At 36.7% G+C, this 14417-nt stretch overlaps 2 protein-coding genes across 2 annotated transcripts; both read right to left on the bottom strand.

Moving 5' to 3' along the window:
• Window positions 1-3213: 3213 nt before the first annotated feature.
• LOC121451389 (olfactory receptor 145-like) lies at window positions 3214-5725 on the bottom strand. The gene is made up of 2 exons (XM_041656844.1): window positions 5717-5725; window positions 3214-4152 (listed from the first exon to the last, which is right to left on the bottom strand). Exon 2 carries the CDS (start codon window positions 4144-4146, stop codon window positions 3214-3216), a length of 933 nt encoding a protein of 310 aa, XP_041512778.1. The 5' UTR covers window positions 4147-4152; window positions 5717-5725.
• Window positions 5726-12510: 6785 nt separating this feature from the next.
• Window positions 12511-13455, bottom strand: LOC121451624 (olfactory receptor 147-like). Its single transcript, XM_041657318.1, has one exon. The coding sequence runs from the start codon at window positions 13435-13437 to the stop codon at window positions 12511-12513; it is 927 nt and encodes a 308-aa protein (XP_041513252.1). The 5' UTR covers window positions 13438-13455.
• Between the last annotated feature and the right edge of the window lie 962 nt (window positions 13456-14417).

Below are 14417 nucleotides of genomic sequence, written 5' to 3'. Positions count from 1 at the left end.
TCCAAATCTAAATAGAAATCCTGTCTCAAAAAAAATTTAAAAAACTACCTTAAAAAGTATCCCTTCTACACCCCAGTAACTGCTGCTTTAGATGGTGCACCACTAACCCCCAAAGATGACTCTTGTATTCACTTGAAATCCAGCATGAGATTCTTATATGGTTGAAGCTTTATAGGTATTCCTTAGAGAAATATTAGTAATTTCAACTTAAATTGAATTGTTCCCTTTGAAATTAATTAGTTTCTTTTTAAAACTTAAGAAACTCAGTAGCTATATGAATCTCTCAAACTTATTTTTATGTATAAAAAAAAGAAAATTATGCTGCCCAGTCAAGATACGACTATTTTAAAACTTTAAGTAACCCATATGAAATCACAGAAGCTATGAATTTTGGGGGGCTAAAATTATTTTGGGGGGCAACTCAGACAGTTTGTTCAGTATAGATAAATAGACAGAAAAGTGGATTGATGGCCAGATACACGAATAAACAAACAGATGAACAGACATAAAAATTTTGTTATGCCCAATTATTAATGTCTGCTGAGCATTAGAGTCAATACTGATTTTTTTTCCCACAAGTATCAAAATACTCATCCTTTCAAATAAAGCTAAGCCAATGTATTCACCTATGGGGCTCCATTAATATTGGTGGGTTTCTTACTGCACCACGTAGGAAAGATGAGGTTGGTGGTCTCCTTAGAATACTCAGTCAACACCTTTCACCATTCTCAGTGAGAATGTGTCTGCCCTACTATAACTGAAAAATGTTATAAGAGCTTCCTTACTTTCATTGTCTTCTGAATTAACTTAAATGGTGAATGTGATATTGAAGCATTGTTTTCTTTAATTTTCTTTGTTTGCTTATAATAGATATATTCAGGTATTCTATGTATAGATGTACAAAGGCTTGTTCACTCTAAAAGTTTCAAAAGAATCAGCTTTCATTAGCACCTCATACACATTGACAAATTGGCATAAACAGAATCTGTCATACAACTGGATAAGGTTACAACAGAAAATTTCCATTTTCACAGTTTTTCATCCTATATGACCTGTGTAGCACTTAAGAATAATGCTAATTAAAATACTTAGTTATTTCTACTCATTTTTATTAAGAACATTCATATGGGTTTTTTTTTTTTTGGTCAAATAATGAAAAAGCATTTTTCAAATGATTAGGGTTGCCTTTTCCCATCATTCATGAAGTTTCTTCTTTTGTGTCTTTCACTTATAATTTAGAACATCTATTATCTTCTGTAAATCATCCATTGGTGAGCAAAATAGCTCCTTTAATTGCCAACTTGTAAGATATGTCAGACTCCTTAAAAGCTATGACAAATATCTAATTTTGCACCTTTATGTAAAGTCTTATGTGTCTGTTTGTCATATTTTCATATCTAGATTCATCAATACCAGCATAAATTATGCTCTTAACAGCTATCTGTATGCACAGGATACCAGGATGATGAGAAATTTAAGACACTGAAAAACAAATGAAACTACCACATGATGGAAAGACTTCCAATGCTCATGGACTGGTAGTTTTAATATTGTGAAAATGGCCATAATAGTAAAAGCAATCTACAATTCAGTGAAATCTGCATCAACATTCCCTAAATTTCTTCATAGAAAATGAAAACCCATGAGCACACCTTCCACATATAAGGTTATGTTAAATAACTTAAATGACTGTTGGCTTAGGTTTGGGGTGGAAGTTTGAACAACTTCTGAAGCTGCCCTAAATAAACTTTGACAAAATAGTTCAATTTACAAAAAAAAAAAAAAAGTGGTGACTATTATATTGTTAAATATTTACAAACTCTGAAGTGTGGAAGATGGCCTAGTCATGGAATATTCATCATTCACTCAAGGTATAATTCATATATGAATTAAAATAAACACACCTTTCTTACTAATATGTGAACTTTTCCTTTTAGAGCTGAGAAGTTTGACATGCTATTCAGAAAACTGCTTCAGGGGCCGAGAAAATGGCTCACTAAGTAAAGCCCTTGTAGCTCAAGTATGGAAACCCAATTCCAGATCCTCAGAATCCACACAAAGCTTGTTATGCTAGCTGAAAGCTGCCATATAAATGTTCTGAAACTGAGAAAAGAGGTAAATATTTATAAGTGAATGTACTACTAACAGGGGAAACATATCTTTGAGCAACAAGAAACCCTATCCCCAAAACAAGATGGAAAATGAATACTGACATCCAAGCTTTCCTCAGATCTTTTTTTATACTTTGTAACACACATACACACACACATGTCTTTCTTTCTGCATCTCTTTCTTAACTCAAAAACACTAGAAACAACAAATATATTAAAATAAATTTATTTAAATTATTATAAGTACTACATTGTAGTTAATCTTCTTGTTATATGTATAATATACCAATATGTCTATGTAAAAAGTTATGTAAAAAGTTCTTCATTAAAATAGCATTGCAAAAGGAAAAAGTTTAAGAATCTCTGATTTAGTAATGCTTGAGAGAGTATAGGCTATGATTATCTAATTCATATTTGTTGATTAGCTTTTGCCAACTTGACAGAAACTAAGTCACCTGGGAAGACAGAACCTCAGCTGAGGGACTGTTTCCTCTAGATTTGCTGTGAATGTGATTTGAGAGGCAATTTCTTGGTACATGATTTATGTCAGATGGTCCAGCCCATTGTAGGAAGTAATACTACTGGGCATGTATAAGCAAAGCAAACCTCTGAAAACAAGCCACTGAGAAGAATTCCTCCATTTTGTCTGCTTCAGCTCCACTTCCGTGTTCTTTCTTTCACTTCCATAACTGATAGACTGTAAGCTGCATGCCAGAGAAACCATTCCTTTACTCCAATTTGCTTTTGGCCTGTGTTCTATCAAAAAAAAAATGGAGAAGTATCTTTTCATTGCTTAAGACCAGGAAATAATTTCCTTCTGTGGTTTACTTTCATTATTTTTAGTCTCATAATATGATAAAAAGCAGACAGAAGTTTTGTTTTATCATTATATACATATACATACACATTTTATTACATTATGTTGAATCTTATACATTTCTCTGTCTGGTAATATTTTCTTTTGTTTCCATAAATCAAAAAAATAAATTAAAAACATTTTCTTAGAAAAACACATGAAATACAGAGCTGCCAAACAAATGTGTTCGCTAAATATAAACTGTGCCTGTACTCAAAAGTGCAGCCATGAAGACATTGAACCCAGTCAATCCTTCCACCTTGTCAAGGTTTTTCTTAGGGCAACTTTAACATCTTTATTTCTCAAACTGTAGATTAAGGGATTCATCATAGGAACTACATTGGTATAGAAAACAGAAGAGATTTTTGCTCCATCCACAGATTCAGCAGAGGAGGGTTTGAAATACATAAATGCTCCAGAACCAAAAAACAGAGAAACAGCAAGGATATGGGAACTGCAAATGCTAAAGGCTTTGGACCTGCCCTCAGAGGAACTGATGCGGAAGATGCTTGAAAGGATGAAACAATAGGAGATAATTATGGTAGTAGTGGGAACAATGATGTTGATCATGACTACAACATAAGCTACAAGTTGATTAACATAGGTGCTAGTACAGGAAAGCTGGAGCAATGGGAGGATATCACAGAAATAGTGATTAATGGTGTTTGCATTACAGAAGGTCAATCTCAGCATGCATACAGTGTGAGCTACAGCATCAGAAAATGCCATCAAATATGAACCAAGCATTAGATTTAAACAGACTTGAGGGGACATGACAACATTATACAAAAGTGGATTACAGATAGCCACATAGCGATCATAGGCCATTGAAGTCAGCACATAGCATTCAGAAACAACAAAAAAACAGAAGAAATAGAGCTGAGTCATACACTGCATATAGGAAATGACATTTCTCCTTAGTACGAAGTTCATCAACATTTTTGGAGTTAACACAGAAGAATAACAAAAGTCTATGAAGGACAAGTTAAAGAGAAAAAAATACATAGGTGTGTGAAGATGTGAATTCAGCAAAACTAGAATCATCAAACCCAAATTTCCCAATGCAGTGACCATATACACTGCTAGAAAGACAAAGAACAGCGGCATTTGGAGATCAGGCTGGTCTGTTAATCCTACCAGAATGAATTCAGTCACCAAAGAGGTATTTACGGCATCCATCTTTTTCTAGGGCAATCTGTAGACTCAAGAAAAAGAGTTACATTAAACAATGATCCACACTAGACATGGATCCTCGGCACCTGTGATTTATATTCTGGGAATGTTTTCTCTTGACCCAAATATATATGCAGAATCAACTATTAAAATCAAAAGCAAATTATTTTACAGTCTTAAGGCCAGCAGTATCAAATTTCAATATTATTTTTCGATAAGAACATGCAATCACAAATGAAGAAGAAAAATAAAAAAGGAATAAAAATGATTCAAACTACGTAATTTGTTCTTTAATAGTGCTCTCTTCACATCAATGACATCTGAAGTAGAAGTCTTGGTAAGTCTGAGCTGGATTCTGCTGCTACAGATTCGACTCTTGTACTCTTCTGTGGCATGAATTATAAGCATGTGTCTAAAATAAAACTATAAGAACAAGATTGATGTATCTGCTACTCCATGTCAGTGAATCATAAATCCTGAAGATTTGAGTTCTGCCCATTCAAAAGAACACTAATAGAGATGCTGCAATTCCAATAGCCAATAATGCCTCTTACCACTCTCTGTTTCTCAAATGCTTTCTTCTGCTACTTTCACTTAGCCTCAAGCTGTATAGGATAGGGAAGAAACAGCATTTCAAAAGAAGACCATTCTATATTAGGAAACCTATTACTATTCCTAGAATCCATTCTCTCTCTCTCTCTCGCTCTCTCTCTCTCTCTCTCTCTCTCTCTCTCTCTCTCTCTCTCTTCTCTTACAATACATCCAAAATACACTAATACAATACACCCCTCCCGCCACTCTTTCAAGATCTCCAATAGCTCCCTCTCCTTCTGGTCCAGTATTCTTCTGTTTCTCTTCAGAGAAGAGCAAGCCTCCAAGAGACAGAAACCAAACACAACAAAATAGGATATAATGATTCAAGGCAAAAGTCATCATAATGAGGCTGGACCAGATAACCCAAGAGGAGGAAAAAAAGACCAAAGAGCAGGCAAAGGAGTCAGAAATACACCCATTCCCTTTGCTAGAAGTCCCAGTACAAACCTTAAAGAGCTTTTGGGTTCCTATTTATCCCTATTTATCTTGTAGAAAATTTCAGGTTCATATCTTGTCATTCCAGCAAGATATAGTTATGACTTAATGCCTTAAATATATTTGAATGATCTATGAATTTTAAAGAAATTATTTGAGATTATTACTTCAAGTCTTTACTAAAAGAAGGAAAAAATGATCTGTAATATCATCACACTGCCAGTAGAGAAGGCTCTGAAAATTTCATGTAAGCTTCAATGCAGACTACTTTTGCTTATAAGCAGAATGGCAATGTGCCTGCCTCTTCCCCAGAGATTAGTATTTATTTAGAATAAGGAACTTGGGGATTATTTTACACTCTAGATGATAATCTGTCTTTAGATCTTAAGGGATTCAAAATTAGTCTGGTGTTTTCTCTTCACTCTTCAGTGGATGTAAAAAGACAAACTATCATGTCCCCAATCATCTAAGCCTCTGTAGGGAATCTGTGACTTAGATTTGTTTCTGTATTTAAATGAGAATTGTCCACACTGTACTCTTTGCTTACCAAGTTCTGTATCTGGTACATGTAGAGTGTTATAGCATGTAACCTTCAGCGCTGTCACATGAAACACAAGCAGTGCTTCTTTTAATGACTTATATATCTTGAGAAAGTGTTACTTATAAAACATATGCTAGAAAATTCTATTTGATTATTCTGTTCAGTCAATGAGTCTTATTTTTTTCATTTTTCATACTGTCATTCTGTAGAAAAACCTTTCACCTTCAGATACAGTACTAGTTATTCTCTTGTTGCTGTGATACATGCCTGACAGAAGCAGACTGAAAAATGGTTTACATGGGTTCATTGTCTGAGGGCATATCCCATCATGGTAGGGAAGCTATAACAGCAGCTCACGTCAAAAAGAATCCACATCCAAGAAACACAGATGAGAATTCCACAGTTGGGAGTCTTTATTCCCTTCAAGTACCGAACCATGAGATGGAGCTATCTATCCTTAATGTACCTTCTCAAACCTTCATTTTTGGGAACCAAACACTTTACTTAAAATTATCTCTCTGCGCCTTTAATCCCAGCACTCGGGAGGCAGAGGCAGGCGGATCTCTGTGAGTTCGAGACCAGCCTGGTCTACAAGAGCTAGTTCCAGGATAGGCTCCAAAACCACAGAGGAACCCTGTCTCGAAAAAACAAAAAAAAATTATCTCTCTGGCTCCATTATTTTATTATTTTTAATATTCTGTTATCTAGACTTATTTTATTAATTTTCTTTCTGAAGCTGTTCCTTGTTAGTACGTGAAATTAATATTTTATTGTTGACTGATATTTTATGAAATTTCCTTTCTAATTACATATATTTTGTTGAATCATTGGGATTTTCTCTATAATACCACATTCTCTGAGAACAAATATCATTATACTTCAAACTTTCTAGTTTGGTGTGTTTTGTGTATTTTCCTTGCCTAGTGGCCCCATCATTAACAACTTGAAATTTGCAGACAAATGGATGGATCTAGTAAAAAATATATTGAGTGAGGTAACATCGATGCAGAAAGACAAATATAATATGTACTCACTCATAAGTGGCTTCTAGATTTAAAGCAAAGTAAAACCAGCCTACAATTTGTAACCCCAGAGAACCTAGGCAACAAAGACGACCCTGAGAAAGACATAAATGGATCTGCATAAGAAAGAGAAAAAGACAAGATCTCAAGAGTAAATTGAGAGCATGGGGGTCATAGGAGAAGCTAGAAGAGGAGGAGAAAGGAAGGAAGGGAACAGAGAGAATAATGTATAGCTTAATAAAAAAAAATAACAATGAAAATAAATACTTACACTGTGTTGAATAAAAAAAGAGCTAAAGTAGAGAGTGGATAGGCACCACAGTGGCTAATAGCACTTATAGAGTACCAAGGTTTGGTGCCTAGCATCCAATTCAAGTGACTCAGAGTTGATTTTAACTCCAGATTCAGGAGATACTATGGGATACTCTGAATTCTACCAGTAACCTCCCCAAAATATTTATAGACACACAACCACACAGATATAAATTTTTATAAAGGAAAGAGGTGAGGGATTTGGTTGATTATGAGAGAAAAGAGGGAAGAAGGAATTGATATAACCTCAAAATTAAAATAAAATAAATATATATGGCTTAATAATTCTAAGAGTAGGCCATGATGGCATGAGTGGGACAAAGAGGTATATTCACAGGGTCTTGCAAACTACCTCAGTCTCCACGTTGAAAATAGGGTCTGACCCATCACCACAAGGGGATGGGCACTATTATGGAAAACAAACGTTTGTTGTGTTGTGGGCGAGAGAGAGAGAGAATGAATGGTTCATTTTCTGTAGAAGGAGGCATATCTGAAGAAGTGAAAGTGGTGAGAAGAGGGTTGAGGTGGGTGGTTTTATTGTTACTCAGGACCATGGTGATGTCTGGGCATGGGCTGCTGCTAATGTCCATGTGTGGGTTCATGGTACTGATGCAGCCAGAGTCTGTGTTGGTGTTCTTGGCTCTTGATACTATGAAGTCCTAGAGGACAGGGCTATAGAACATGTGCCCCACCCCTTACTGGATGCAGCACTAGGGAGAAATTGTCCTGCCACTCACCTGCTGGAGCACTCAGAAGAGAGAGTCCTATACCACACCTCATCTAGTAAACACAATAGAGTTGACACTGTTCATGGAATCATTGGTAAGCTGACCCTGAGAATGTGAGAATAGGAGACCAGACCATGCCCCCTCATCTGCCATGTGGTGTCATGGGTGATGGATGGAAACATGGGCTCCTCTCCTTATCCCTAGCTACCTGCAGCAGGTAGGGTCCCTGACCCAACCTATCATCAGTTGTAGCAATTTGAGGAATTGTTTCTGGACCTCACCTGGGCAGCACAGTAGAGTTGATCCTGTAGATAGGGACATGGTGAGCCAGCCCTTAAGGTATGAGAGGGCATAGCTCGTACTGCCTCTCTCATCTGCCGTGTGGTGATGGGATGAGGGAAAGAAGCCCTGTCACCTTGGTCCTATTGTGTCCAATTGGTCAGGGTACTGATACTCCCCTTAACTAGCTGCAACACTCAAGAAAATGGGTCCTGTACCTCATCTGGGCAGCATAGCATAGCTGACCCTGTTGACAGGGCAGGGCACAGGTAAGCTAACCCCAAGAACATGAGTACAAAAGATCTGTTCACAATCCTCATCTGCCATATGGTGCTATCGGTGTGGGGGCAAGAGATGCCCCCCAGTGCCTCTATGCCTGAGGCAGGTGGGAGAGCTGACCCTGAGGTCATAAAGGTATGAGAGCTTCTCCTGTCCCTCACCAGCAGCAGAACTCAGTAGAGCAGGCCATGCACCTCACCTGGTTTTCAAAATAGAACTGGCCCTGTTGGTAGGTGTGGTAGAGACAGCCCTGAAGCTGTGATTAAGGGAGTGTTGTTTCTACTACTCATCTGTCATACAGTGATATGGTCAGAGGAGAGATGTCCCCTTACTCCTTACTCCTCATTACCTACAATGGAAGAGGGAGGTGACTCCCCCACTTAGAATCATCAGCACTCAGGAAAGTGGACCCTGCATCTCAACTGGACAGCGCAATAGAGTTGGCCCTGTTGGCAGAGGCATGGCTGAGCTTGCCTTGATGGTGTGAAAGTGAGATAGTGAGCCACAACCACTCATCTGCCATGCGGTGGTGAGGAGAAGAGAAAGAGGGCTTCCTTCCCTTGTCCCAACGACTTGTGGTAGGCAAGGAAGATGACCCTGCTGCTTACTGACTATATCACCCAGGAAAGTGTGCCCTGTATCTTGCCTTGGCTGCCCAGTAGAGCTGACCCTTTTGATGGGAGTGCAGGCAAACCTACTCTGAGAATGTAAGAATGGGAGATCTGGCCCCACCCATCATCTTTGATAAGGTGGTATGGGTTAGGAAGAGATGCCTCCCTCCACTTGACACCTGTGGCACTGGGAGAGCTGGCCCTGAGCTCATAATAGCAGTGTCTGTCCCTGCCCCTGAACAGCTACAGCACTCAGGAGAGTAGTATCTGCACCTCACCTGGGCAACACAGTAGAGCTGGCGCTGAAAGTGTAGGTGGGGAAATAGCTAACTCTGAAGGAATGAAAGCAAGAAAACTGGCCCCACCCTTTGCTATGCTGCAAGGGATGAAGTAGTCAGGGCAATGCTGGAGTGTTCATCCTGGTGGTGAAGACTGAGAGAGCTGGCGGGCTCACCAACCCAGCAACTGCCCAGACAATAAAGAGGATTATGAGTTGCCCTACTCCAACATCTACCCATCTATGATCTGCTAGAACATACAAATGGACCGATCATGTAGATCGAAAGTTGAATGATTTCCACAACAGAGAGCAACAACAGGATATCCAAGGGGAGTAGTCCCAGTGAGGGCCCAGACTCAAAATATAGGAGAGACCAGAGGCATCAACCCAGACCAATGACTCTGCAAAAATACTTGCCAGGAAATCTATCTGTAAAAGAAAAAAATCTTAAAAGTATAATAATGGTATGTATACCTTTGTGGTAAACAACATCTCAGGACAGAAATCATGTCTGCTACAGGAAACTTAGCCACCTACCCCAGGATAGTGAAGTCATAGATCAAAGAGAGGAATCTGCAGCTACTACTTTTCTAAACCAGCTTAATCCCTAAATACATTATAAATAGGCAACTAAAGTTTGCCAATGATGAGAGAAAATATCTTCCCCACTCAATGACACAACAATTGGTCACCCAATACAACATAATCTGTAGCTGCACATATTCTCCATTCTACTGATCCCCCTGAACCGGTTTTTCTCCTCTCACTGGATCATGCTCACTACCTCCTGAAGCCACTTATATAATAGATATTCAGAGGCTTAATATCAGCAACATACTCTGGTTTATTAGCTCAGGCTTCCTGTTAACTAATTCTTACATCTTAAATTAACTCATATCTATTATTTGCAAGAAGGCGAACATACATACAAGCAAAATTACACAAATTAAGCATGTTGTAATATGTACATAGGAATTAATCTATACATACATAGAAATAAATGCATTTAAAAACAATGGGGAAAGGGCCATGAATTTAGAAGAAAGCAAGGAGCAGCACATGCTATATTTTAATGGAAAAATGGAAAGGGAAATGATGAAATAATATTATAATCTAAAAATAAAATATTGTTTAAAAAGAAGTCTTCACATCTGTGACTATTAAATGGAAAGAAATATGGTGGCTCCAATAGAAGGTGTGCAGAAAGGAGGAACATAAGTTCTGATCAATGCTGCAAAGTCACATGGAAAACAAAATGGAAACCATACAGGCAACAAAAAATGCCACACTAGTGTTGTTTTATTGACAATTGCAGGAATTATTTTCATTACTAGAAAAATAAATGTAAATTTATATTTATAGTAGGAAAGCAATTAAGTTTTTTTATAATTATTCTTAGGTATGGTATTATACAGGCATATAGTATTGTAGAAATGGTCAAGAAAAGAAGACATACTCCAGAAGGATCATAAAGAAGTTTTACAAACTCATATTTCCTCTATTGTGATACAAAAGATGTAAGATTAGATTTCATAGCAGCGTCAATATCTATTTCAATATACTATGTTTAATATTTTAAATGTCCCTAATAATGATACTACTTCTATTACTTGAAAATATTGAAAATTCAATAAAATACTATAAATATTAAGAACAATAAATAGAAAAAACTACACTGCTGAAGTATTGTAATTGAATGCAAACTTTCTCTGAACCCAAACAACAGGCACCCAACATATATTTACAGTCAAATCTTCCTCCTGGTCAGAATGTTCTCAGGGCAACTATAACATCATTGGTCTTCAAACTATTGACTAAGGAATTCGTCGGTGAGAACCACACCGATGGGCTCACCAGTGGGCACATAACTGGATAATATCTCCTAGTCACCCAGAATACCACATTTGTATATGTCCACTGACTATTTGCATGTCTTCCATAGCATGTATTTTAAGACATTTGTCCGCTTATTAAATGGTATTAAATGGTCTTTAATGGTTGATATATTACTCTGTTAATTATATAACCTGTGTATATCTTAATTCGGTACCTATCCTACAAATATTATTCCAGTCTGATGGACCTAAGATATTTTATTGATACAAAGTACTCACTTAAATTAAGTTTATTTATCTTTTTTTCTTCTAGCTTTAATGTTTTCTAAATGAAGAATCTTAGCTTGCATAAACATATTTTTAAAGATTTAGAATTTAAAGTTTATGTGTATGCTTTTGGACCATTTTGAGGAATGGACTTTTGTACATGGATTTCTTAATGGATATTTCTGATTTCAGAAGAAATTATTTTAAATATCTTCTTTGTCCAAAGAAATCAAAAATGATGATTTGTTGTAAATGTATAACATACCTACATGAAAATCTCTAACTCTTCTATTCCATCTTATGAGTTTGTGTACTTTTACAATACTATCATATTACACCAAGTTAATAAACTTTTCATATAACTGTAACATTAAATTCTACTTAGAATTAGAATCCAAAAAAAATGATCAAAGCTGCAAGTCATTTACTACAATAATTGTGGGGCTCAATCAGTAGGGAAAACCTCAGATCAAAAGAGAAAAACCAGACATTTAAAAGAGATGTAGAAGGATTAGGTGGAGATTTAGACTAAGCACAGTTCTAAAAGGATCATAGGATTATTGGAAGGACCATAGGGAATCTTCAAAGAAGCATTTCCTATTACAATGGGATCTCTCTGGGAAGAAATTGTTCAGCCTTAATACATAGCAAACAATGAGCTATTATGTTTGAGAAAGACTGTGTGTGTGTGTACTCTGATGCATCTGAGATACAACAAAGTGAGCACTAGAGTTTATGTGAAGGAGCCTTCGATAAAGATTTACAGCCAGCCATGCTACTCAAAGCTGTGTCTTAAGGTTATTTAACAATTTAATCAAAGTTAAAATATTTATTATATTTTATTATTACTAATGTTAGTAAATGCTTGCTGTACTATCCAAATAAGATAAATTATTTCTATGGGCACTTCCTTATCTCACATATACTTAAATCCTAAAAAAAGAGATTGGAAATTATTGAAATAATAACATAACAATATGGTATAGCCTTTGTGCTAAATACAATTATTGTGATATTAAGCTGCAAGAATATCAATAATAATTTGAAATGCCATAGAAATATATGTTAAAAACTACTTTGGTACAAACAAAATATCTTCATAAAATACAGTATCATTTTAAGAATCTTTAAATTTAAATTTTAATTATTTTATTTTAATTGGAGTTAGGATATGAATCTGCTAAGAACTAAATCAAAACTTTCTTTAATGCTATTTTGACATCCTTATTCCTCAAACTGTAGATCAGAGGGTTGAGCATGGGAACCACATTAGTGTAGAAAACAGAAGAAACTTTTCCCTGCTCCATAGAATCAGAATGATTAAGGTACATAAATGCTCCTGAACCAAAAAACAAAGAAATTGCCATGATATGAGAGCTACAGGTACTGAAGGCTTTTGATCTTCCTTGCGTCGATTTGATGTTTAAAATACTGGCCAGGATAAAAATGTAGGAAATGAGAATGGTAAGACTGGGGACTGTGATGTTAATACCTACAACTATGAGAACTACGACCTCATTGACATAGGTGCTGGTGCAAGAAAGTTGAAGGAGGGGCAGAATGTCACACAAGTAATGGTTGATGACATTCGCATTGCAGAAAGTCAGTCTGAGCATGCATCCTGTGTGTGCAGAGGCTCCAACAAATGCCATCCCATAGGAAGCAAAAGATAGCATATAACATACCTGAGGGGACATGGTGACCTTGTACAGCAGTGGATTACATATGGCTAAATAGCGATCATAGGCCATTGAGGTCAACATGTAGCATTCAGAGATGACAAAAAAGAGAAAGAGAAACAGCTGAGTCATGCATCCTACATAAGAGATGGTATTCTTCTCACAGACAAAGTTCATTAGCATTTTGGGACTGAAGACAGAAGAGTAGCAGAGATCAATGAAGGAGAGGTTGAAGAGGAAATAGTACATTGGAGTGTGCAGATGAGGATTGAGTCCAATCAGGGTGACCAAGCCAAAGTTTCCCACCAGGGTGACAATATAAATCATTAGAAACAGAAAAAAAAGGGGCAGCTGGAGTTCTGGACGATCTGTCAAACCAGCAAGAACAAACTCAGTCACCAAGGAGCCATTTTTTCCAGCCATCATGCTTATCATTGAAAATCTGAAGAGACAGAAAAAAATTTCATTGGAAGACTTTCTTGTGATCTGTTTCTCAGCTTTAATTCATCCAAAATTACTGGGATAGTTTAAATTCTCTTTTGTTTTGCAGTATCCACATGTACTGTCTCACCCCACCACTTTATGGATCAGTATCATTTTTATCTACATAAGTTATTTCTCTCATTATTGGTAGATGGAAGACACAATGACCAAATAAAGCCTGCTGGAAAACTTAATGAAGTTATCTTTAAAGTCCTTTCGTTTCCTAGTTCCCATTTCTGATTAAATGACTTTCTAAAAACCTCACTTCTCCAGTGGTGACCGGGAAGACAACATTGATGTATAAGAAAGAATGTGTACTGGTCTATTGAGCTTTGAGATATCTTGCCTCAAGTATGTAAGGAGTCAGTCATTGGTAATAGTCTTGGGAATTATCTGTGCTCCCTTAGATTCACATGTAACCACGTGTTCTGTTGCTACACATTCCCTTCCACTGTAGCCTAATTGGAGAATTAATACAGTTATAAACATGCTTCCAAAGATAGAATAGAGAAAGAAAGTTGGACACACATGTCAGTGCTGAGTATTTGCAAATACATTGGAAATAAAATATTAAAAGTGTGTTCTTGTGTAATCTTTCTGTATGTTTCACACACATCAACGTTTTATAAAAGAGGCATTCTTCCTGGTTGTTCCTACATTGTAGATGTGTCACCTGAAGCTGCTAAATTTGGCATTTAGCCTACCAGAGAAAGGATAAAAATAAATTTGACAGCAGAGTATTATCCCCCTGCAATTTCTTCTTATTGAAATAATAGCTCTTATTTTTAAGCTGCATGTGCAACTCAAATAAACTGAGAACAGAGGAATTTACCCTCTCTCTTCTAAAACAATTCGGTGCTGATTCTTCATGAGTCTCAACTCTGCATGAGTGTTTTCTATGGAAAAAAAGAAAGGCTTTGGAAGTGTGAGAG

This window comes from Microtus oregoni, unplaced genomic scaffold (assembly GCF_018167655.1).
Source record: "Microtus oregoni isolate MIOR12 unplaced genomic scaffold, Mior012 000008F_ref0000371, whole genome shotgun sequence".
In the NCBI taxonomy this organism is placed as follows: domain Eukaryota; kingdom Metazoa; phylum Chordata; class Mammalia; order Rodentia; family Cricetidae; genus Microtus; species Microtus oregoni.
The sequence above is the reverse complement of the archived record's forward strand: the minus strand, read 5'-3'. Positions and strand labels throughout refer to the sequence as shown.

Bases quoted from the DNA above. Each gene is read 5' to 3' on its own strand.
- LOC121451624 (XM_041657318.1), bottom strand. From the start codon at position 13,437: ATGATAAGCATGATGGCTGGAAAAAATGGCTCCTTGGTGACTGAGTTT.
- LOC121451389 (XM_041656844.1), bottom strand. From the start codon at position 4,146: ATGGATGCCGTAAATACCTCTTTGGTGACTGAATTCATTCTGGTAGGA.